We start from the raw sequence: 17640 nt of genomic DNA, 5'->3' as shown, positions 1-17640 counted from the left end.
GTTTGTTTGCCACTTGAGCAGCTGCGGTTTGCTTCCTTTTGCTTTACTCGGCCTTCCCGGTGGGCTTCTCCTTCGCCCGGGATGACGACTGGCATTTTGAACCCAAGGGGAGTCCGCCACGCGCTCAACACTGAGAAAATCTGACGAACAACATCCAACCAGTCCCGAGGAAAGACACCGACGTTCAAACGGGTAACGCGCCCGCCGCGCCGTACCCGTTTGGAAATCACATTCGACGTTCCTCTGCTGTCTTGTTTTTGCTCTCACAAAACATTTGCTCATCCGCAGATTGGCCCGCGGGCGAACGTGTTTCAAGAATATCGGCGTCCTCCTCATCTGTGTGGAATTTCGGCGCCGTCGCACTCGGTCGACCGCCTTGAACAAAGCAGGTGACATGAACGTCGGCGTGCAAGTGTGAAGTCGCGCCTCGTTCCGTTTTCATTGCAGCGTGCTTGGTCTGGCTTCCTAGTCGCCATCTGAGATCAAATTTGCTACAGTGAAAAACCCCCTGTTGTGAAAATATTCTTGCTGCAAACATGATTTCGTTGTCGAGGCGTTTCACCGTACTGATTTTTCTTTATTTTTTATTTTTGCAGCTCCTCCTGCCGTGTCGAACCTCCACTAAGCAGCCTCGTGAGAACAACACCACCTTGTGTGGCGCACCTGCTCCCTGGTCACGCCCGACGCCCCTGTAACAGTAACGGGTCACGCGACGCCAGGGAGCCAAAGCGGCCAAGAGCTTCCATGAACGGCACGCTTGGGTAAAAGCCGTGAAATCCGCGCGAACGGGTTTCCTTCGCTTTCCTCTCGGCGCTTTGTCAAATGAGCAGCGGCCATTTGGGCGAAAGGCATCCCCCGGTATCGACGACAGAGAGGGCAGAGCGCTTCGGGGGCGGGGCAAGCGCCGAGGTCAAGCGGAGGTGGTTGTTGATGCAAAGCCAAACATGTTTTTGCAGGCCGTCGCAGGGTACAGTGAGACATTTTGCGCCGCCTCGGTTGCTCCCACGGGCACGCGCGCACGCGCACGCGTCGGCACACCTTTCCAATCCGTTCAACGCAACCTCGTCCAAATTTGCAATTCTTTCGAGTGAAGTCGTAACGTCCCGCTCAAACTTTGGGAATGTCGCGCCGCTCTGACCTTTCTCGGTATTCCACCGATGCGCGGACCAACATCAAACAACAACAACGGCGTGCCGCCATTGCGTCTTTTGTCTGCCTGGTGGGGTTTTTTTTTTTGTTTTGTTTCTTTTTTGCTTTTCCTGTCCACGCCATAAAAGGCAAGAGGTGAGCTCGGAGGAATTCACGCCTTCAAAAGGCAGCCATCAAAGAGCCGCTCTCCATCTTCGCCAGACCGGAAGGCCTATTGCAAGTCGACGCCTGTGCAAAAGGGCGGCGTTCCGTCTGTGTTGCATTCACGCCACCCGGGAATAAAATAGCCCGGGAGGACGCGTCATGGCGAGTAGTTGACCGAACTGCCCACTGACTTTGACATCGAAGCGGACGCCGGGGCGCGCAAAAGCTTAGCTCAACGTCAACAGACACGGGGGTCCGTCTATTCCCATCCTGGAGCGCTCGAGGGAATCACTCGCCGCGGCATTTCAAAAGGGAGGGCAGTAGGGCAAAGGGGACGAGAGGGATTCGATTTGAGGCACGTCAACATGGCCCGAATGAGATGAAATCCCGCGGCCGCGGCCAAGAGTCAAGATGGATTTGGCCACCACGGCCTGCCGAAGGGAAACAAAGAGCGGCTGTGAAGGGAAACCTCCAATGTGGAATCTTCCAGACGATCCGGGCCAAACCATTTAAGTCCATTGATAGTAACCTCCATTGGAGCTAATGACCTCCCACTGAACATTCGGCAAGCCTCCTCGCTGCCCATCTTCGAAACCCTCCTCAAAACTCACTTGTATTCTTTGGCATTCGACTCAGCATGACTTAAGATTTGTTCTTGGCCTCGTTACGACCAGCACACAAACTGTGGGATGTCAAAACAAGGAAATCAAATCGATGCTCGATACCATGACCGTATCTTGCAAACTGGACTCCACGCCGTATGCACTATGCTGACTTTCGGTCGCTTTGACTTGGTGCGAGTGCCCTTACTCGACCCACTTCACGAGTAATCCCCCCCCCTCCAGGGTGGATAGAAATCCCCAGACGGGCTCGTTTTCCTGGGATAGTACCGGATTGGGATTGCGGATTGGAGATCCGATTTAAGAGAGCGGTGACTTTCCCTCGAGCGAAACGACAACAACAAAAGCAAAAGTGTCCAAATCGGCCGTCGTATCGGTTTTGTTGACGGTGTCGAACAGAACATTTTGTTCCTCCGTCGTTCTCACCGGCTTTTCCCGGAAAGCAATGAGCGAACAGAAACCAGTTTGGGCTAAACAACAAAACCGCCTCGACTTTTAGAACACTTGGCAACGCCGTCACGGATGCGTCATCAATCAAACCCCCCCCCCCCCCTCCTCTCAGCGTGTTTACTCCGGGAACACTTTCGGTATGCAGCAGGCCGCGTCCACTTCCTCCGCCCACGCGCCGAGCACGCCTCTTCGGGCGCGTGAGCACGCAGCGTTCACGCGTCGACGGCGGGCGCCCATTGGCCGAGCCCGAGCAAAACAAGCCATTTGCACCAATCGCCGCGCCGCGCACGCCGATTCACGCTCGCTCTGCATGACGGGCCGGGGCGAGTCGAGACAAACCGGCCAGCTCGGGTCGAGCGCTCGCTTAAAAAGACGAGGCGACGGCGCCGTCGAAACACACTCCGCGAAGGACGCTCGATCACGCGCAGACATGGTGGCCATGTTGAGGCGACTCAAGTCGTTCCAAATCGTTTTCGACGACTCGAAGAGTTTTTACTGCGGCGGCGACAGGCTGTCGGGCCGAGTGCAAGTGGAAGTGAACGAAGTGACGCGCGTGTCGGCGCTGAGGATTCTGGCCTTGGGAAGCGCCAAAGTGGAATACGCCAAAGGCAAGCAGCGCTGCCGACAGGAGGCCGAGTACCTCCGACACGAGGCCGTTTTGCGCCTTCGGGATCAACCGACAGGTGGGACCGAGCCTCGACCTCATTTGAGCCGCCACAAAGACGGAACGCGAAGTGCCCTTTTGCCTTTCGTTTCCTTGGGGGATGAAGGAGGAACCGTCAACATTGCGTCACCCACTGTTATGCTAGTTCGCTCAAACTTATCACATCGACTTTTTTTCTTTTCCAGACACCGATGGCTCGGTTCTCTTGAGGCCAAACAACAAATACGACTACTGCTTTGAATTCGACCTCCCTCAACAAGGGTGAGTGTCCTGTCTTTTTGACTCGAAGATCCAACTTTATTTGACGTGGCCCGCGTGGAAAGAGCCCCAAAGTGACATTCCAGTGTGACGAAGGCCAATTGGATCCTTTGCTGCAGCTGTCGCGATCTCTTGCGGCCCGTCGATGAGGACTCATGGAATTGTTTACCCTTGCCATGAACAAAACGTTCCCCGGATGTTGTTGCAGGAAGCTGGTGTCTTCTTACAAAGGCAAGTTTGGCTACGTTCACTATTACGTGAGGGCCAAGTTGGAGAGACCGCAACAGCCCACCCTTGAGTGCAAGAAACACTTTGAGGTCGAGGAACCTCTCGACGTCAACACGCCAGACCTGCTGGTACGTTGGATGAGCCGAATCCCAAAACCTTCGGCAGGCAGTACGGTCGCGACATTGATTTTTTTTTTCTCTTTCTTTTGTGCGTGTGTTTGTGGGGTGGGGTGGGTGCAGTGTCCTACAGGTGGTATGAGAGAGAAGAAAGTCACGTGCATGTTCATCCCGGACGGCCAGGTGTCGCTCAACGCCAAAATCGATCGGCGCGGCTTCTGCGAGGGCGAGGACATCTGCATCAACGCCAAGTTCGAGAACACGTGCTCGCGCATCGTGGTTCCCAAGGCCGCCATCATCGCCAAGCACACCTACCAGGCCAACGGCCGCACCAAAGTCTTCCGCCAGAAGTTGTCGTCGGTGCGAGGGAACCACATCATCTCGGGCATGTGCGACGCCTGGCAGGGCAAAAGCATCCGGGTGCCCAAGATCAAGCCGTCCAAGCTGGACTGCGACCTCATTCGCATGGAGTACGCCTTGATGGTAAGTTGCGTTCCAAGAAGAAGCCCCAAAATCCACTCCTCAATCGGCTTGACAAAGTCGGACTCGCCGCAGGTTTACATCCACATTCCCGGGAGCGAGAAGCTGATCCTGGAGCTGCCGTTGGTGATCGGCACCGCCGGGTTGGGCAGCCGCAGCAGCAGCGTGAGCAGCCAGGACGGTTCGCTCAGCTGGCTGTCGCTGGGCGTGCCCGAGCTCCCCAGCTACCGCGACGTCCACATGGAGCAGCCGCTGACGCCGCTCCTGGACGACTTCGACGGCGTCGACAGCCCCATCTTCATGAACCCGCCGTCCTTCTGTTTCCCCCCGCCTCCGGTCTACACGGAGGTACCCGCCCCGACCGACTCCCGCCCACCTCGTTAGGCGTCGGCCCTTTTTTCTAACGGAAGTTTCCCGTTCTTTGCAGACCGACGAGGAGTTCAACATCAACGCCCACATGCTGCCGGTGTGCTGAAAGCGCTTCCTTCCGCATTTTCTACAAAAGGCCGGCCCGGCAAACTCGGGCTGGCGCCAACCGGAACCGACGTTTCCCCTGCCGTCGGGAGGCTGCGGCGGGCGAGCCGCGCCCAAGCCGCTGTCCCTGCACCGGGTCGCCCGAGCCGAACCTTCCCACGCCGTGCCGAAGGCCGGCCGACGCGCGGTGTTCCGCCCGTCCCGAATAAGCTGCCCCCACCCAACTCTCTTCCGTCGACGGGTCACTCTGTCGCTTCATTCTGGTGGCAGCGCCGACCGCCTGCTGCTGTCGGACTCTGCGGAGCCCCGCTTTGTCATTCCAGGGTCGGCAAGAGACAAAACCCTGGCCGCCGTGCCTGTTACTCGAAGCCTTTGTCGGGCGACTTGGACAGGATTGCACTCGCCGCCGTCGATGAATCCTGCCGGGGTGTCGATGGAAGCTCAGCTTGGCGTCTTCTTGAACGTAGTTGACCACTTTTTGGGGATGCGTTTTGCTGTACTACTGCCCGGAAGCGCTTTTGTGATTTGAATCTGATGGCGGGAAGATGTGCGCGCAACCTTACCCGACGCTTAGCATCCACTCATGCACTTTTCTGAATCGACCCGTCAGTGCGAAACAGGATTTGGAAAGGTCACCTGCTTTTGATCCACGTGCCCTATTTTCCACCAAACATTTTGCTCACTTGATGTTGGGATGATGGAGAGGGAAAAAAAAAACAACAAAAAAACGTGCCTGATTTGTACCTGATTTTCTGTTGTCCTTGACGACATTTCACTTCAAGATTCTTGCCGTTTTGTTTCACAGCTTCCGGTCTTCAGGGCATAAAACTGATTTGTATAAAAAGCCTAATCTTTGATATGTTTTTTGTATGTTTTGATAATAAATTGTGAAAAGAATTGTGATGTCTCCATTTTGCAGCGTCTTCCTTCAAATGGCATTTTAAATTGTTAATTGTTATCATTTTATATTTAAGCATTATGTTCTTTTTTTTAATGCCGAATAAGTACACGACATGCACATTTACCCCAAATGCTTTATATACGCAACAGATTAGACAGCGTTCACAACATTTGCAAGAATCTGTTTTCCAAGGACACAAATGTTTGTGTCATGACAAAGAAGGCGGGACAACATATTTCCTTGTGATGCAACGTATCCTATTTTTTCCATCCCATCACTTGGTGACACAAACATTGGGCTGAGTTTCCTTTTTGCTCTAACTTTCAGACTCCATTTCAACCATTCCACCGTGAACATCTTATCAGTCGCCTTTTCACTAAGAACCAACCCAGGGATCCGTTCTGATTGTCCTGGAAATGAAGGCAATTTTCCGGGCCATTTCCGTGTCATAGATGCGCTTGCAGTTCTCGTAGTTCTTCCGCCGACGCTCTCTGCAGGGCTTCTCAAAGTAGCGCTTGCGCTTCACCGTCTCAATGATCCCATCCTGGGCCAGGACTCTGTAATACAGTACAGCCATCATGACTCTCAATGTCAGAGGTAAACAATAAAAACTAAAATGATCACAGTTTCATTTTGTTACAACTTCTAGGAATTTACAATGTTGGAAACCTTCCATGGACTGCTGGGAAAAAAAGGAACCGAAATACACTATATTAGGGGGCCATTTTCTATCACAATCTTGGCTCATATTATGCACTCGGATATCTATGCTATTCCTTTTTGTGTGTGTGTGTGTGTGTGTGTGTTGATGGTTAAATGGGAGTTATTAACGTTTTGCACTTTGTTGGAAGGTGATTTGTATAGTTCTATCCATTGACTGGAGTTCGTTTACGGGGCGCAGCTGACACATTCAATATGTCGGACGTGCTTACGTGTGCCATCAATGGGCCGACCCACTCGAAACGGAGTCTATTTTACGCAGGCGCAGTTGCCTGACATTGAGCGGAATGGTACCTTAGCTCACGTTAGCTCGACACTACTAAACAAACCGCTCGATGGGAAGTTTAGCGGACAGAAATATTACAATATGATAAATGTTACCTGTTGAGATGTTTGTACGCCGCATCCACGTTGGCGTCTTGAACCATCACTGTCCGGGCAACGAACCGAAGGTGTCTCGCCATGATAAATACCAAACGGTAGCAAATATGATAGCCGTGTAGAAACACAGTAGTGTTTGATCGCAGGTTCCCCCTTGTCTAACAGATTACGTTTATTAAAGTGACGCTCTAAATCCTTAATTTAAAATGAAAGCACTTCAAGAATTTAAGAAATGTTGACTTTGACTCTGCATTCTTGTTTGATTGTACAGGGCGCTGTACGGGTTACAGGGTGCGTGAAAGCGACCAGCTAATGAAATGTAAGAACATACACGTGTAAATTTATGTTAAATTATTAAGTATTTTCATTTTATATTTGAGCATTATATTCCTTAATGTGTTCCTTAATAATATTCCATAAAGTGTATGGGATTACAAATACTGTAAATTCACCTCGAAACTGGAGTTCAAAACTGCTCTTTGTCAACCCATCAAATAATAAAGTGCTTAAAAAAGAGCCATTAGCTATGTGAGTGACAACGACGACGACTCTGTTAATTTAAATATACGGGAACTGCACATGCGCACATATTGAAAGTGCCTTTCGGAGCACCAGCATGAAACTGATGGATCACTAAAATCTTTTCAATGCTCGTCAGTTATACGCGGATTTTCCTTATTCGCTATTCACTATATTTTGAGACTCAATTTGAGAGCGTGATTGTCTATTTAAAATGCGATTACAACAACACGAGAGGCAGAGGGGTGTACAGAATATGAAATAATCCAGGCGCGAAGAATCCAATGTTATTGCTCAGCATTAAATGCTGACCAACGACTGCCGTTCTCGGTTTCGAGCAAATGAAACGTGGGCACGCCCCCTCGATTTGTCCGAGGTCTTTTTTTTCTTTGCGCCGCAGTGATCACATGACCGCGACTTTGGCTCGTCCCTTCCTTCCTTCCTGCGGGGAATACCAACGGAATACATTCGGTCGGCCGAAGAAAGAAAAGACACTCAAAAGCATCCGCGTGTGGCGTTTCCTTCAAATTTCGCTGCGAATGAAAGGCTGGCTAGCTTCATGGCTTTTTTCCCCTCCTTCCTTTCAAACAAGCTAACCCTTTTACTGTCCCGACACCGAGGTTTTTATTAGCAGCAAGTGGTGTTGACACGGGACGCGAGGCATATTTTCCGTCCGTGGCATTATGTCGAAATACACCAGCTTTCCCGAGTCGATGGACGACCACAACCCTTTCCAGGTGAGGTGACGTATGATGAAAAAGCTCCGATTTAGCCCACGCAGCTCTGAATCCTATTTAAAAACAAACGAACTTGGCACTCAAGTGAGAGGCGTTGTGTCGCTCGTCATGTGACACCATGTGCTTTCTTTTCTTGACTTGTGTCCTCTCCAAGCTTCGGACGATTTGGAGCTTCTCGTAGCAATAAAGAAAGAGATTCGGTTCACGGTTTCTTCTAATGAAGCAGCATTTTGTTGTTGTTGTTGTTGTTGTCGTTGTCAGGATCCAGCAGTGACCCAACACGGCAGCAACACCGGCTATGCCACTTTGGACCTGTACAACCCATTTGAGGGCACGATTGAGGTATCACCGTTGGGGTTACCCAATTCGATGACCCGCTCCATTATCTTTGACTTTTATCATTTCTTCTTCTTAGGAAAAGCTCCTCCCAATAAATTAGCATTTCATGGAAAATGTAATTCATGTCAAGTCAAAAAGCGAAGCTCGTTGTATGCGTGGCTGAAATGGAGGAAGAGCGGCAGTGCCATTCTGGTTCTTTGGGTGACTGAAAAGAAATCCATGTATGTCTCCCCCTTCCACTCAATACAGTTTAGGGGAAATGTATTTTTTATTGATGATTATTTTGGGGTGAAATACATTCAAATGTATCCATCCGACTATTCTAAAAGGCAATTGAATGAATTAGAGAGGCCTAAGGCGTTTGTTTACGCAGTACAGAACTGTACAGGAAGCACACGATTCTTTTGCATTCCTTTTAAGGTTGTTGCCTAGGAACCGTTTGGGTCTGCGCTTGCTGACCGTCAGTTCTTGCTATGAGGAAACACTGAAAGGGACAGGAAACAGGCAGCCATTTATTGCAAAGGTTAAAAAAACAGGATTGCTCTGATGAAAACACGCATCCCAACTGTTATTTATCATAAAAGTTGGAGAGCGTTGGCCTAACCCTTTCATGCACCATGTAGCCCGATAACGTGACAAGATGTCCACTGTAGTAACCGCTGCCCGCGAAAGGGTGAAGAGAAGGAGCCGAAGGGGCCCAAGTGCGCAGGATGGGGTGCACAAAAGCCACCGGGACCAAACACCACTGCATGCGTCTTCTTTTCATTGCAATTCAAGAAATTTGGCGCCATCCAGACAGGATCAAAGTGGCCTCCATGCGAGAGCGTCGTTTTTGCCGAGCGGGACAGCGATTTCTGACGGTCGTCCGCATCGCGGGGGGAAGGAAAGGCCGGCTTTCCTTTGGATGGAACCCAAAAGGAGCAGATAGAGAGACGAACGACCTGGAAATCAAGGTCGTCATGGTTAATGGCTTAACCATTGTGTTGCCAGTGCATTGTGAGCTTAGTTTTTCCCGAGTTTGAAGAAAGAAAGAAGAGCCGTCATAGAAATGCTCCCCATTCAAGCTTCAGAGGTTTGCATTTTTGCAACTTTTCAACCCAATTTTCTTGAATGTGTACCGTCCAAAAGCGCAGGGGTCCGCCTATTCTCGCGGCGCAAGCGTTTGTTTTGTAGTCGCCGTGTTCCACTTCCCATTTTGTCAAGGGCCTCGTCCGCGTGAGCTTGCTCGTGATCGGATCGAATCAAAAGGTGTCGAGGGAATGGGAAGGTCGATGCGCAGCCAAACCCGGCGCCCCCGTTTGAAGAAGCAGAAGTAGGACTCCTTTCTTGGCCTTTTTTCTCTTTTAGCCCCCACCTCCATACGAGGCCACCACCACCCCCGCTGCGCCGGCGGCGCCTGCGCAGACGCCGCCCAGTAGGACGACGCCCACTGAGCCTCGCAACTATGGCTCCTATAACACCCACGATGCCCAGGTAAAATTGACAGACTCACCTCTTGTGAGTCGCGCACAAACAACACACGAAAGTGTCTCTCGGAAACGCTTTGACGAGATGTTGGAGGTCCGTTTTCATGTCTCAGCCTGCAGTCAATGCGACCACGACGGAGCTGATGAAAAGACAAGAGGAGCTTGAGAGGAAGGCCCGGGAGCTGGAGAGGAGAGAGCGGGAGCTGCAGTCTCACAGCTTGGGGCCTGGAGCCGGTAAGATGGTTGCGGGGGGGGGGGGGGGGGGGGGGGGGGTTCCAGGAAGGTTTCACACATGGAATCCAAACCGAGGTTGATTTCATCGTTGAAGTTTCCGGGAGATATAATCCGGGTACGATGCCGTTATTGTGGCTGCCTCCAAAAAAGTCTCTCCTTTGTCCCGTCTGTTTCGGAACTTGGTCTCGAGAAACGGCTTGACAAAACTAAGCCTGTGTGAAACTCGACTCGACTGTATTTCTGGAGCGCTTTTGAAAACAAGCGCCGCTGTCGACAAGGCGCTGTACACGGAGCAAAAACAAATTCATACAACAACAAACAATGAATTAATCATGACGAGAATCGAAAGCACCAAAGCAGTCCGACTACCAACCAAATCTCATGCTGAGTCCAAAGCCAAAGACTGATGGGCAGCGAGGGGGGGGGGGTCGAGAAAGGAGAGGGTGCCTAAAATGAAAGAAGCTGGATGGGACATCGGGGGGTAGGGGGGGGGGGGAGGGGCAAAGCCCACCTGCTATCTCTCAAATACATTCCCTCCTCCCGGGCGGGGCACGCTCGATTTTGGGAACTAACCGTGGCTTGCATCTTTGTGCTCTGCTTCAGCCCGACAGAATAACTGGCCTCCGCTGCCTTCGTTCTGTCCCGTCGGGCCCTGCTTCTATCAGGACATCAATGTGGAGATTAGCCAACGCTTCCAGCGAACCGTCACCGTCATGTACTACTTTTGGTTGTGTGAGTTTCAAATGGAGCATTTTTTTCCCCCACCGCGACCCCGCGGGTCGCTCGGCTTTGTTGATGCGGAGCCGAGTAGCTCCGAGTACGCCGGCGAGACCAGAGCACGAGTCACCGAGACGGCTTCTTTTGTGTCTGGTTGTTTCGCTGTTGCCGAACGCGCAGTCGGCACCGGCACTCTGCTCTTCAACCTGATCTCCTCGCTGGCCATGTTCTGCATCGACACTTCGGTGGGGGTCGGGCTCGGTCTCGCCATCCTCTGGGCGCTCCTCTTCACACCGTGCTCCTTTGTCTGCTGGTATCGGCCCGCGTACAAAGCCTTCAGGTGCTTACCTGTCCGATCTCGAGCCAAAACACAATGACGGCGACTTGTTTCAATTTCTCACCCGGAGCTTTTTAACAGGAACTTTCTGTGTTCCTCTTTAGGAGCGACAGCTCCTTCAACTTCTTCATCTTCTTCTTTGTGTTCTTCGCCCAAGTGGTTGTTTATGTCATCATGACCATTGGCATCCCCGGGTGGGGATTCAGGTAACGACTGGGCAATTTGGTTGGTGATTGTCCTCGATTTCCCAAAAAGAATACTTTTTCTCACCATCTCGCTAAATCTTCCGCGTTCTTGTCGTCGTCTCTCAGCGGATGGATCGTGAGCTTGGCTGCCCTCAAAAAAAGCGTCGCCGTCGGCGCAATCGCCATGATGAACGCCATCCTTTTTACCGCCCAGGCCGCCATTGGGGTGTTCATGCTGAAGAAGGTAAGCGCTGACGACATCCACGAATGTGTCCCCCGTCTCATGTTTTTGAAGGTTTCCCATGAAAAAGGGAATGCGAGGGCTCATTCGTCGCCGCAAGCGCCTTCAAATAGGAGGAAGCCGACCAATGAGCCGTCGCCCGCCCGCCTTCGTCTTGAGTCGCAAGGCAGAATTTCAGTTCCAAGCATGTTGTTACGCAGCCATCTACGGGAAGACGGATATCATCGTGGAAACGGGAAAGGGAAGACTCACCATTCAACCGTTAAAGACTTTGTGTTTGTCCTCGTACGGGGGAGGCGTTCACAAAAGCCCTTCTTCTTCTTACGCTGTTGAAACTGGAACGGGACGGCGTCACGCTACCGTGTCGAGAATGAGAAATGAGCAAAGAGGTCATTTGCTGCCCAAATCAAACCTACGTTCTTACCCCGCTCAGGTCCACGGCCTTTACAGGCAGACCGATGCCAGTTTTCAAAAGGCCCAGGCCGAGTTTGCCACCGGGGTCATGTCCAACCAGGCGGTCCGCCAAGCTGCTGCCGGGGCTGCCGCCAACGCCGCTCAAGGGGCCTTCGGCGCGCCCCGCTGACTTGGGAGGGACTCGGTCATTCAAGGGGGCTCCGTTGCACCGCCTGCAGTCGGACGTTCCTTTTCGCACCGGCCGTGAGATGGCGGCGGGCGTGGCCGAGTCTCGCCACAACCAAGCGCATGAGACTCTGCGGGCCGATGTCATATATGTATTAATGGTGATTTCAAGTGTTTAATCAGAAGCCGAACTTGATTCCCACACGCGGCCGGCGTCCTCTTCAGATGCCGAAATAACGTGACGGCGCCGTTCGAGACGAGCGCGCCGCATTTCCCGCGCAGGAGCGGCACTCGTCCGAACAGCTTCCCTTTCCAACAACAGGCGGGAACCGTCAGGTTCAGCCAAGTTGTCTGTCGGCTAAAATGTAACCATTTAAACATCTGCGTCACCGTTGTTGTCAACGTGAACCAAAGGCTAGCTTTTGTGGGAGCAAACTCGCGACGTCTGTTGGAGCATGCCTCTTTCTGTTGCCGTTGAAAAATCCACGTCGTTTGGCCTGCCCCCCCCCCCCCCCCGGTTCCATTGATCCATTTTGTCCTGGCTTGCCTTTGTTTTAATACAAATAAACTGACGTTCAGAAATATCTGCGTCTACTGCAGTCATTGAATGACATCCGCGTGAAGTCATGAGTCACCCGCTCGCTACGCTTTATCGCTTGGATAAAGTTGACCAGGTTGCATGCGGCACGCGCGACTCTGGATGAGCTGCCTGAGGGCAGCGGTATTGACCAAAACAGGAATACAACAAGTCGACCCGACCCTCACAAGTAATGCTCGGGGGGCCTCTCACTTCCTTTGAACGTGCCTGGAGTCATCCTTGGATGTCCGTTTCTGCATCTTTCGGTGACTCTTCCAGTCTCTCGGTATCTGTTGCAATCGCCCGATGACACTCAATAACAAATGCATACAATTGGATTTGTTTTACAAATGAGTGACCAATCTTTGTGTTGAAATTTGAAGACTCTATGCCGGGTTTTTTTTTGGGAGGGGACGGGGGCTCTATTCAAAAGTAATGATTTGAAGTATTTTTTGAAGATTTTAAAAAACGATTCCATGTCTTTGGCGCCACCTGGCGCACTCGAGGCACACTGCGTCCATGATGACGTCTGTCAACCTGCGGGTTTTGTTGTTTTGTTTGCCAGTTGCTGCTTTGCGTTTTGACACAGAACATCATACAGCCAACCATAAACATACAAACATTTTTTTTCAACTATTTGTACGCGTCCACCTTAGTGACGTCGGATGTGGAAACGACACATTTTGTGACGTGGTTCGTCGCATGTTGCGTTGTTTGCTATTCTTATAAGGACATCCGCCCGTCGAGGCGGGGGTTTTCTTGGGGGTCGCGCGCGCATGGACGGAAACATGGCGGAGGCGACAATTGAGCAACACCGGTTCTTCTGTCACGGCTGCAAGCGTGAAACGCAACCGCAGCTCCCGGTAAGTCGCTTGGAGTTGACAAGACCCGACGGTATGCGGTTCGTCCGAGCCCCCGAGATGTGCATCACATTTTCTGATTGAACCGAAAAGAGCTATCTGAATGGGGCACTGCTTTCACCCAAGTACGTTGAAGTTACAAATCCACCCCCCCGGTGCTACTTTCTCCGTTTGAGCGCACTGTTTTGGACTTGTCTTTACGTTCCGACCAGCACGAGAAGTAAACATCAAAATCCGGAGTGGCTCCATATTTAGAAGGCTACTCTGGTGTCCGGTTGTCTCTACTTGCATGAGAGCAAGAGGGGTGTGTGTGTTTGTGAGGGGGGGGGGGTGGTCTGGCGCTCTTGCTTTAAAACAATTTTTCGTTCTCTTTTCAAGGATTTTGTCTGCCCCAGTTGCAAGTCTGACTTTATTGAGGAGGTGGAACATGACTCCAGGTACAGGACCATTTTGGGATTGGGCTCCTGTTTCAGAAATTCCAAAAAAGGGGGGCAAAAAAAGTTTGCCCTACCCAAGCTGCTTTTTGTTATAATGTCCAGACTTCTGGAGAACTGCACACCAGAGACCAGGGACGACTCGAACTCGTTGTTCTCAGAAGTAATCCTTTGCGAATTACATTTCCAACTAAATGCTCCTATTTGTGCCACGCCTTTTGACTCGTTTCTTCTGTACCTCTCGCCAGCTGTGGCAGCTGTTGTTCATGGAGCGCTCTGCTCTGCTGTCGCACCCGCCAGCGTCGGAGTCAGACCAGGATGAGAGCGAGACGTTGCTTAGCGCTCCAAGTCATCCTCCTGTAGCGGCACCGAGCAATGCGGAGGTCAGAGATCTCCGGTTTCTGTCCCAGCCCGGAGAGGGGAGGTCACCTGGACCTGAACAAATGCCCCAAATGGAAGGGTGTGTGGACGCAACATCATCGGCTAAAGGCCCCCCAGCCTCATTTGGGGGATACTGGTTGCCAATCACTATAGGCTAACAGCCAGTTAAGCGAATGAGTATGATCCATATTTTGGAATAAGTTACTGAATTGCTCAAGAAATGTCTTGGTTTAATTAATCATGCCCAATGTGGTTAATAGTTTTGGCTATCTGGCAATTCAGCAAGGTTTTTGTGATTACTCGCAAACCTTTGTGACGGAATGCCTCGTTTACCTGATATTGCATGTCATTGGATTTGTTCACTTGAGAAAAAAAAATATACATCTAAATCTTTTTCTTTTTTAATATATATATATATAGGCGCAACCGTTTTTACTGTCTGTTTTTTGCCCACTCAAGGATTGTGCAGCACTTCTTGGCCGATCTGTTGACAACCAATGGAAACGCCAGCGCTGCACCGGCTGCGTTGTAAGCGCCTCTTTTAATCCTTTTCTGATTTCATCTCCCATGAAGTGACCAAAGGGCCTCCTTTGTACTTTCTGTTTCCCTCCACGGAGTAGATCGAGCATGCTACAACTGTACTCAAACCCGGCAGACTATGCATGGGGTCAGGGAGGCCTGGATACAGTCATCACAGAGGTCCGATTACGGTGCAGTCCTGAATTTCTCTTGACGTTTTGACGACTATTTGAGTCGTAGACAAGTACACACACCTTGTAGCCGACCCAGCCAGACGCTTCCTTCCACAAGTCTTGTCACAGTGGTCAAAGTCAAAGTCACAATATCAAACAGAAATAGGCAAATAGTCATTAGACACAACTGTAGCCAGACACGGCAAAGTGTTTGGCCTAACAGAAAGCGAGCAACACGACACAATACCCGACAAGAGGCTGTCATTAGCATAACCGCAATGCAAATAACCTTTCGCCGGCTAAGTCACATCTTAAGAAATAATCAAGAAACTAACCAAACAACACAAATACCTTGTCCGCATTCCAACCGGGTGCTTGCATCGATGGACAAATCTGTGACATCTAACGGCGGCAACATGCATCGACCTTTCAATCAACACCACTTTTAATCGCCAATTTTTTTTTGGGGGGGGGGTCTCACAATATTATCCACAATGATTTAACAAAGTAGGAAATATAAGTAGCATTTGACCCTTTCGCTTCGACAGCATTACAAGGACATGACAATGTCCCTTCACTGGTGGGATATTTTTTGAAGCAGGTCCGCTACCAAAATGCAAATGCGGTTGAAATGCAAAGCGTGTTCTGCCACGACAGCCCTCCTTGTTGTTGTCCTCCCAGTTGTTAGGACAGTTGGAGAACACGGGTCCACCGCCCGCCGAAAAGAACATGATCTCATCGTTGCCGACAGTTTGCATTTCTCAAGAGCAAACAGGTGGGAATCTCATTATGACACAGATTATGGCCTTAGGTACTACTGTCAAAAGTAAAAATGAATCACAAATGCCAATTGGACACAGTGTATTGATAATTTGGCAGCGAAAAAAAATAACAAACAAATATTCGCACTGGTCTTCTCAGTTCCTCTCGCTTATTTTGTGTCAACGCGCGTCGACAAAAAGCGCTTAGTTCGTTTTCGATTCCTCTCTCACAGACTGCAGACTGGAGTGTACAATTTGTAGGGAGGAGTATTCACCAGGCGAATCTGCCCGCAAGCTACCCTGCCTCCATTTCTTCCACAGTGAATGTATCGTGCCCTGGCTTGAGTTGGTAAGTAGGAACACTGGCTTTGAGTCACTGGGTCTTCGGCTGTGAATTCAGTTTTATACGATGGCCGTTTGGATAACATGGCACGACAAAAAGCTGCACAAAACACTATTCCCCAACACACACACACACACACTTTTTTTTTTTTTTACTTGCATAGTGCTCGTACTGAACAAAAAATGATGTTGGCTAACAAAAAAAAAAGCGAATTGACGAATAAGACCTGAAAAAAAAAACCCACACCACATCTTTACGTTTTTGTTTAGCAGATTAAATGGACGTTCTCTTACATCTGAAAGCTCGCTTCCTTTTCGAAATATGTTCTATATCGTCGTCACCTGTTTTCAAATGGAGGCAGGAAAGAGTAAAAAGTGGTCCAAAAATGACTCGAGTAACCTCCAGGTAGATCCAAAAAAAAGTTGCCTCAAGGAAGCCTGATGGGAGACATTGTGGCCATCTCCTAGCAGACATTTTTCGTTTCAAATATTGATGGACTATCAGTGATGCTAACGCTGCGACGGGAGTTCAGCAGGCTGATCGTTTTCCCTCTTCCAGCACGATACGTGTCCAGTGTGCCGAAAAAGCCTGGACGGTGTTGACAACAGCCTCCTCCTGCCCGCATCGCAACCTCGCGCCATGAGGACAGAACAACAGGGCAGGCAGGCCATCTGAGTTACGGCAACTTCGCCTCCATCCTGACGACGATCGTGGCCGTGACTTGCGGCTTGAACCGTCACTTCATTTGCACATTTAGCGCGGCACATTTTTCTTCTACGCACTAACTCGTCTCGGCAGTAAGATTTGCGAGACCACAATGCTCGTCGCTGCTTTCCTCAACGGCTGATTCGGAACTTGTCACCACCGAGCCGCCAGCGGACAGAATTCCCTGGGAAACGACACTTTTTACATGAAGACTGTGACGAAGACGGTGACCTAATGTATCCGCTTGATCTGAATCAGCGTCACGCTCCTGTTTGTGAAGCCGCAATTAAAGTTTGATCATTTCTTTATGCCCACCTTCCGCCACAAGAGCTTAGATGTAAAAACGCAACTTTTGAAGGCAGTTCGTCCAAGGTGTGCAATCAGCGCATGCTTCGGCTGACTTTGACCTCGGGCCTTGGGGACATTTCCCAAATGTGGACGCTGTAGTTTTTTTCCATCCTTTTTGGGGGGAGACAAATTCTGTTTTCCAAAACCTCCCAGAATGTAAGTAGTTATGTTTTGGGACGTGGGTCCAGTACAAAATATACACAACTAAAACAAAAGTAAGAAGCATTTTGTCACGTTAAAACGTTTCTAGTCTCAAGGAATGTATGATCACAGAATTTAGGTTATTCAGATTTACCACATGATCGCTTCTTGTATAATGGGGAAACAAATTATATAGATATTCTTTATTATTTCAATCTTAAATGCGATACAAAAGGTCGCTAACATTCTCTCAAAATCCATCAAGAATAAAGAGTAACTGCTCCAATATCCACTTTTCTCACACGAGTTGATATCCTTAACAGAGGAGGAAAGACTTGGGGGTTGCCAATTTGGCGAGCGCGTGTGTGTGTGTGTGTGTGTACTTGACCTCGTGCAAGAGTTTAATTCAAGTGATGTGTCAAATGAAGACCCTCAAACGGTATGAAAATATGGAACTGA

At 50.2% G+C, this 17640-nt stretch overlaps 4 protein-coding genes across 4 annotated transcripts; 3 read left to right on the top strand and 1 right to left on the bottom strand.

Annotated features, from left to right (window-relative positions):
• The first annotated feature begins 2682 nt into the window (after positions 1-2682).
• On the top strand, positions 2683-5480 carry txnipa (thioredoxin interacting protein a). The gene is made up of 6 exons (XM_086137169.1): positions 2683-3046; positions 3213-3288; positions 3494-3641; positions 3753-4112; positions 4185-4457; positions 4537-5480. Exons 1-6 carry the CDS (start codon positions 2794-2796, stop codon positions 4582-4584), a joined length of 1158 nt encoding a protein of 385 aa, XP_085993295.1. The 5' UTR covers positions 2683-2793; the 3' UTR covers positions 4585-5480.
• Positions 5481-5599: 119 nt separating this feature from the next.
• Positions 5600-6750, bottom strand: mrps21 (mitochondrial ribosomal protein S21). The gene is made up of 2 exons (XM_086137223.1): positions 6586-6750; positions 5600-6041 (listed from the first exon to the last, which is right to left on the bottom strand). Exons 1-2 carry the CDS (start codon positions 6666-6668, stop codon positions 5861-5863), a joined length of 264 nt encoding a protein of 87 aa, XP_085993349.1. The 5' UTR covers positions 6669-6750; the 3' UTR covers positions 5600-5860.
• A 609-nt stretch (positions 6751-7359) lies between these two features.
• On the top strand, positions 7360-12523 carry scamp3 (secretory carrier membrane protein 3). The gene is made up of 9 exons (XM_086137204.1): positions 7360-7841; positions 8103-8183; positions 9528-9653; positions 9760-9880; positions 10484-10612; positions 10778-10937; positions 11039-11140; positions 11246-11363; positions 11794-12523. The coding sequence occupies exons 1-9, from the start codon at positions 7788-7790 to the stop codon at positions 11941-11943; spliced, it is 1041 nt and encodes a 346-aa protein (XP_085993330.1). The 5' UTR covers positions 7360-7787; the 3' UTR covers positions 11944-12523.
• Positions 12524-13085: 562 nt separating this feature from the next.
• Positions 13086-17006, top strand: LOC147190588 (E3 ubiquitin-protein ligase RNF115-like). Its single transcript, XM_086137208.1, has 9 exons — positions 13086-13379; positions 13755-13813; positions 13916-13973; positions 14059-14270; positions 14651-14719; positions 14812-14890; positions 15565-15658; positions 15878-15993; positions 16546-17006. Exons 1-9 carry the CDS (start codon positions 13293-13295, stop codon positions 16660-16662), a joined length of 891 nt encoding a protein of 296 aa, XP_085993334.1. The 5' UTR covers positions 13086-13292; the 3' UTR covers positions 16663-17006.
• The last annotated feature ends 634 nt before the right edge of the window (positions 17007-17640 follow it).

Source organism: Hippocampus guttulatus, chromosome 18 (assembly GCF_054856545.1).
Source record: "Hippocampus guttulatus isolate MCC_2025c chromosome 18, RoL_Hgut_1.0, whole genome shotgun sequence".
NCBI lineage: Eukaryota > Metazoa > Chordata > Actinopteri > Syngnathiformes > Syngnathidae > Hippocampus > Hippocampus guttulatus.
The sequence above is the reverse complement of the archived record's forward strand: the minus strand, read 5'-3'. Positions and strand labels throughout refer to the sequence as shown.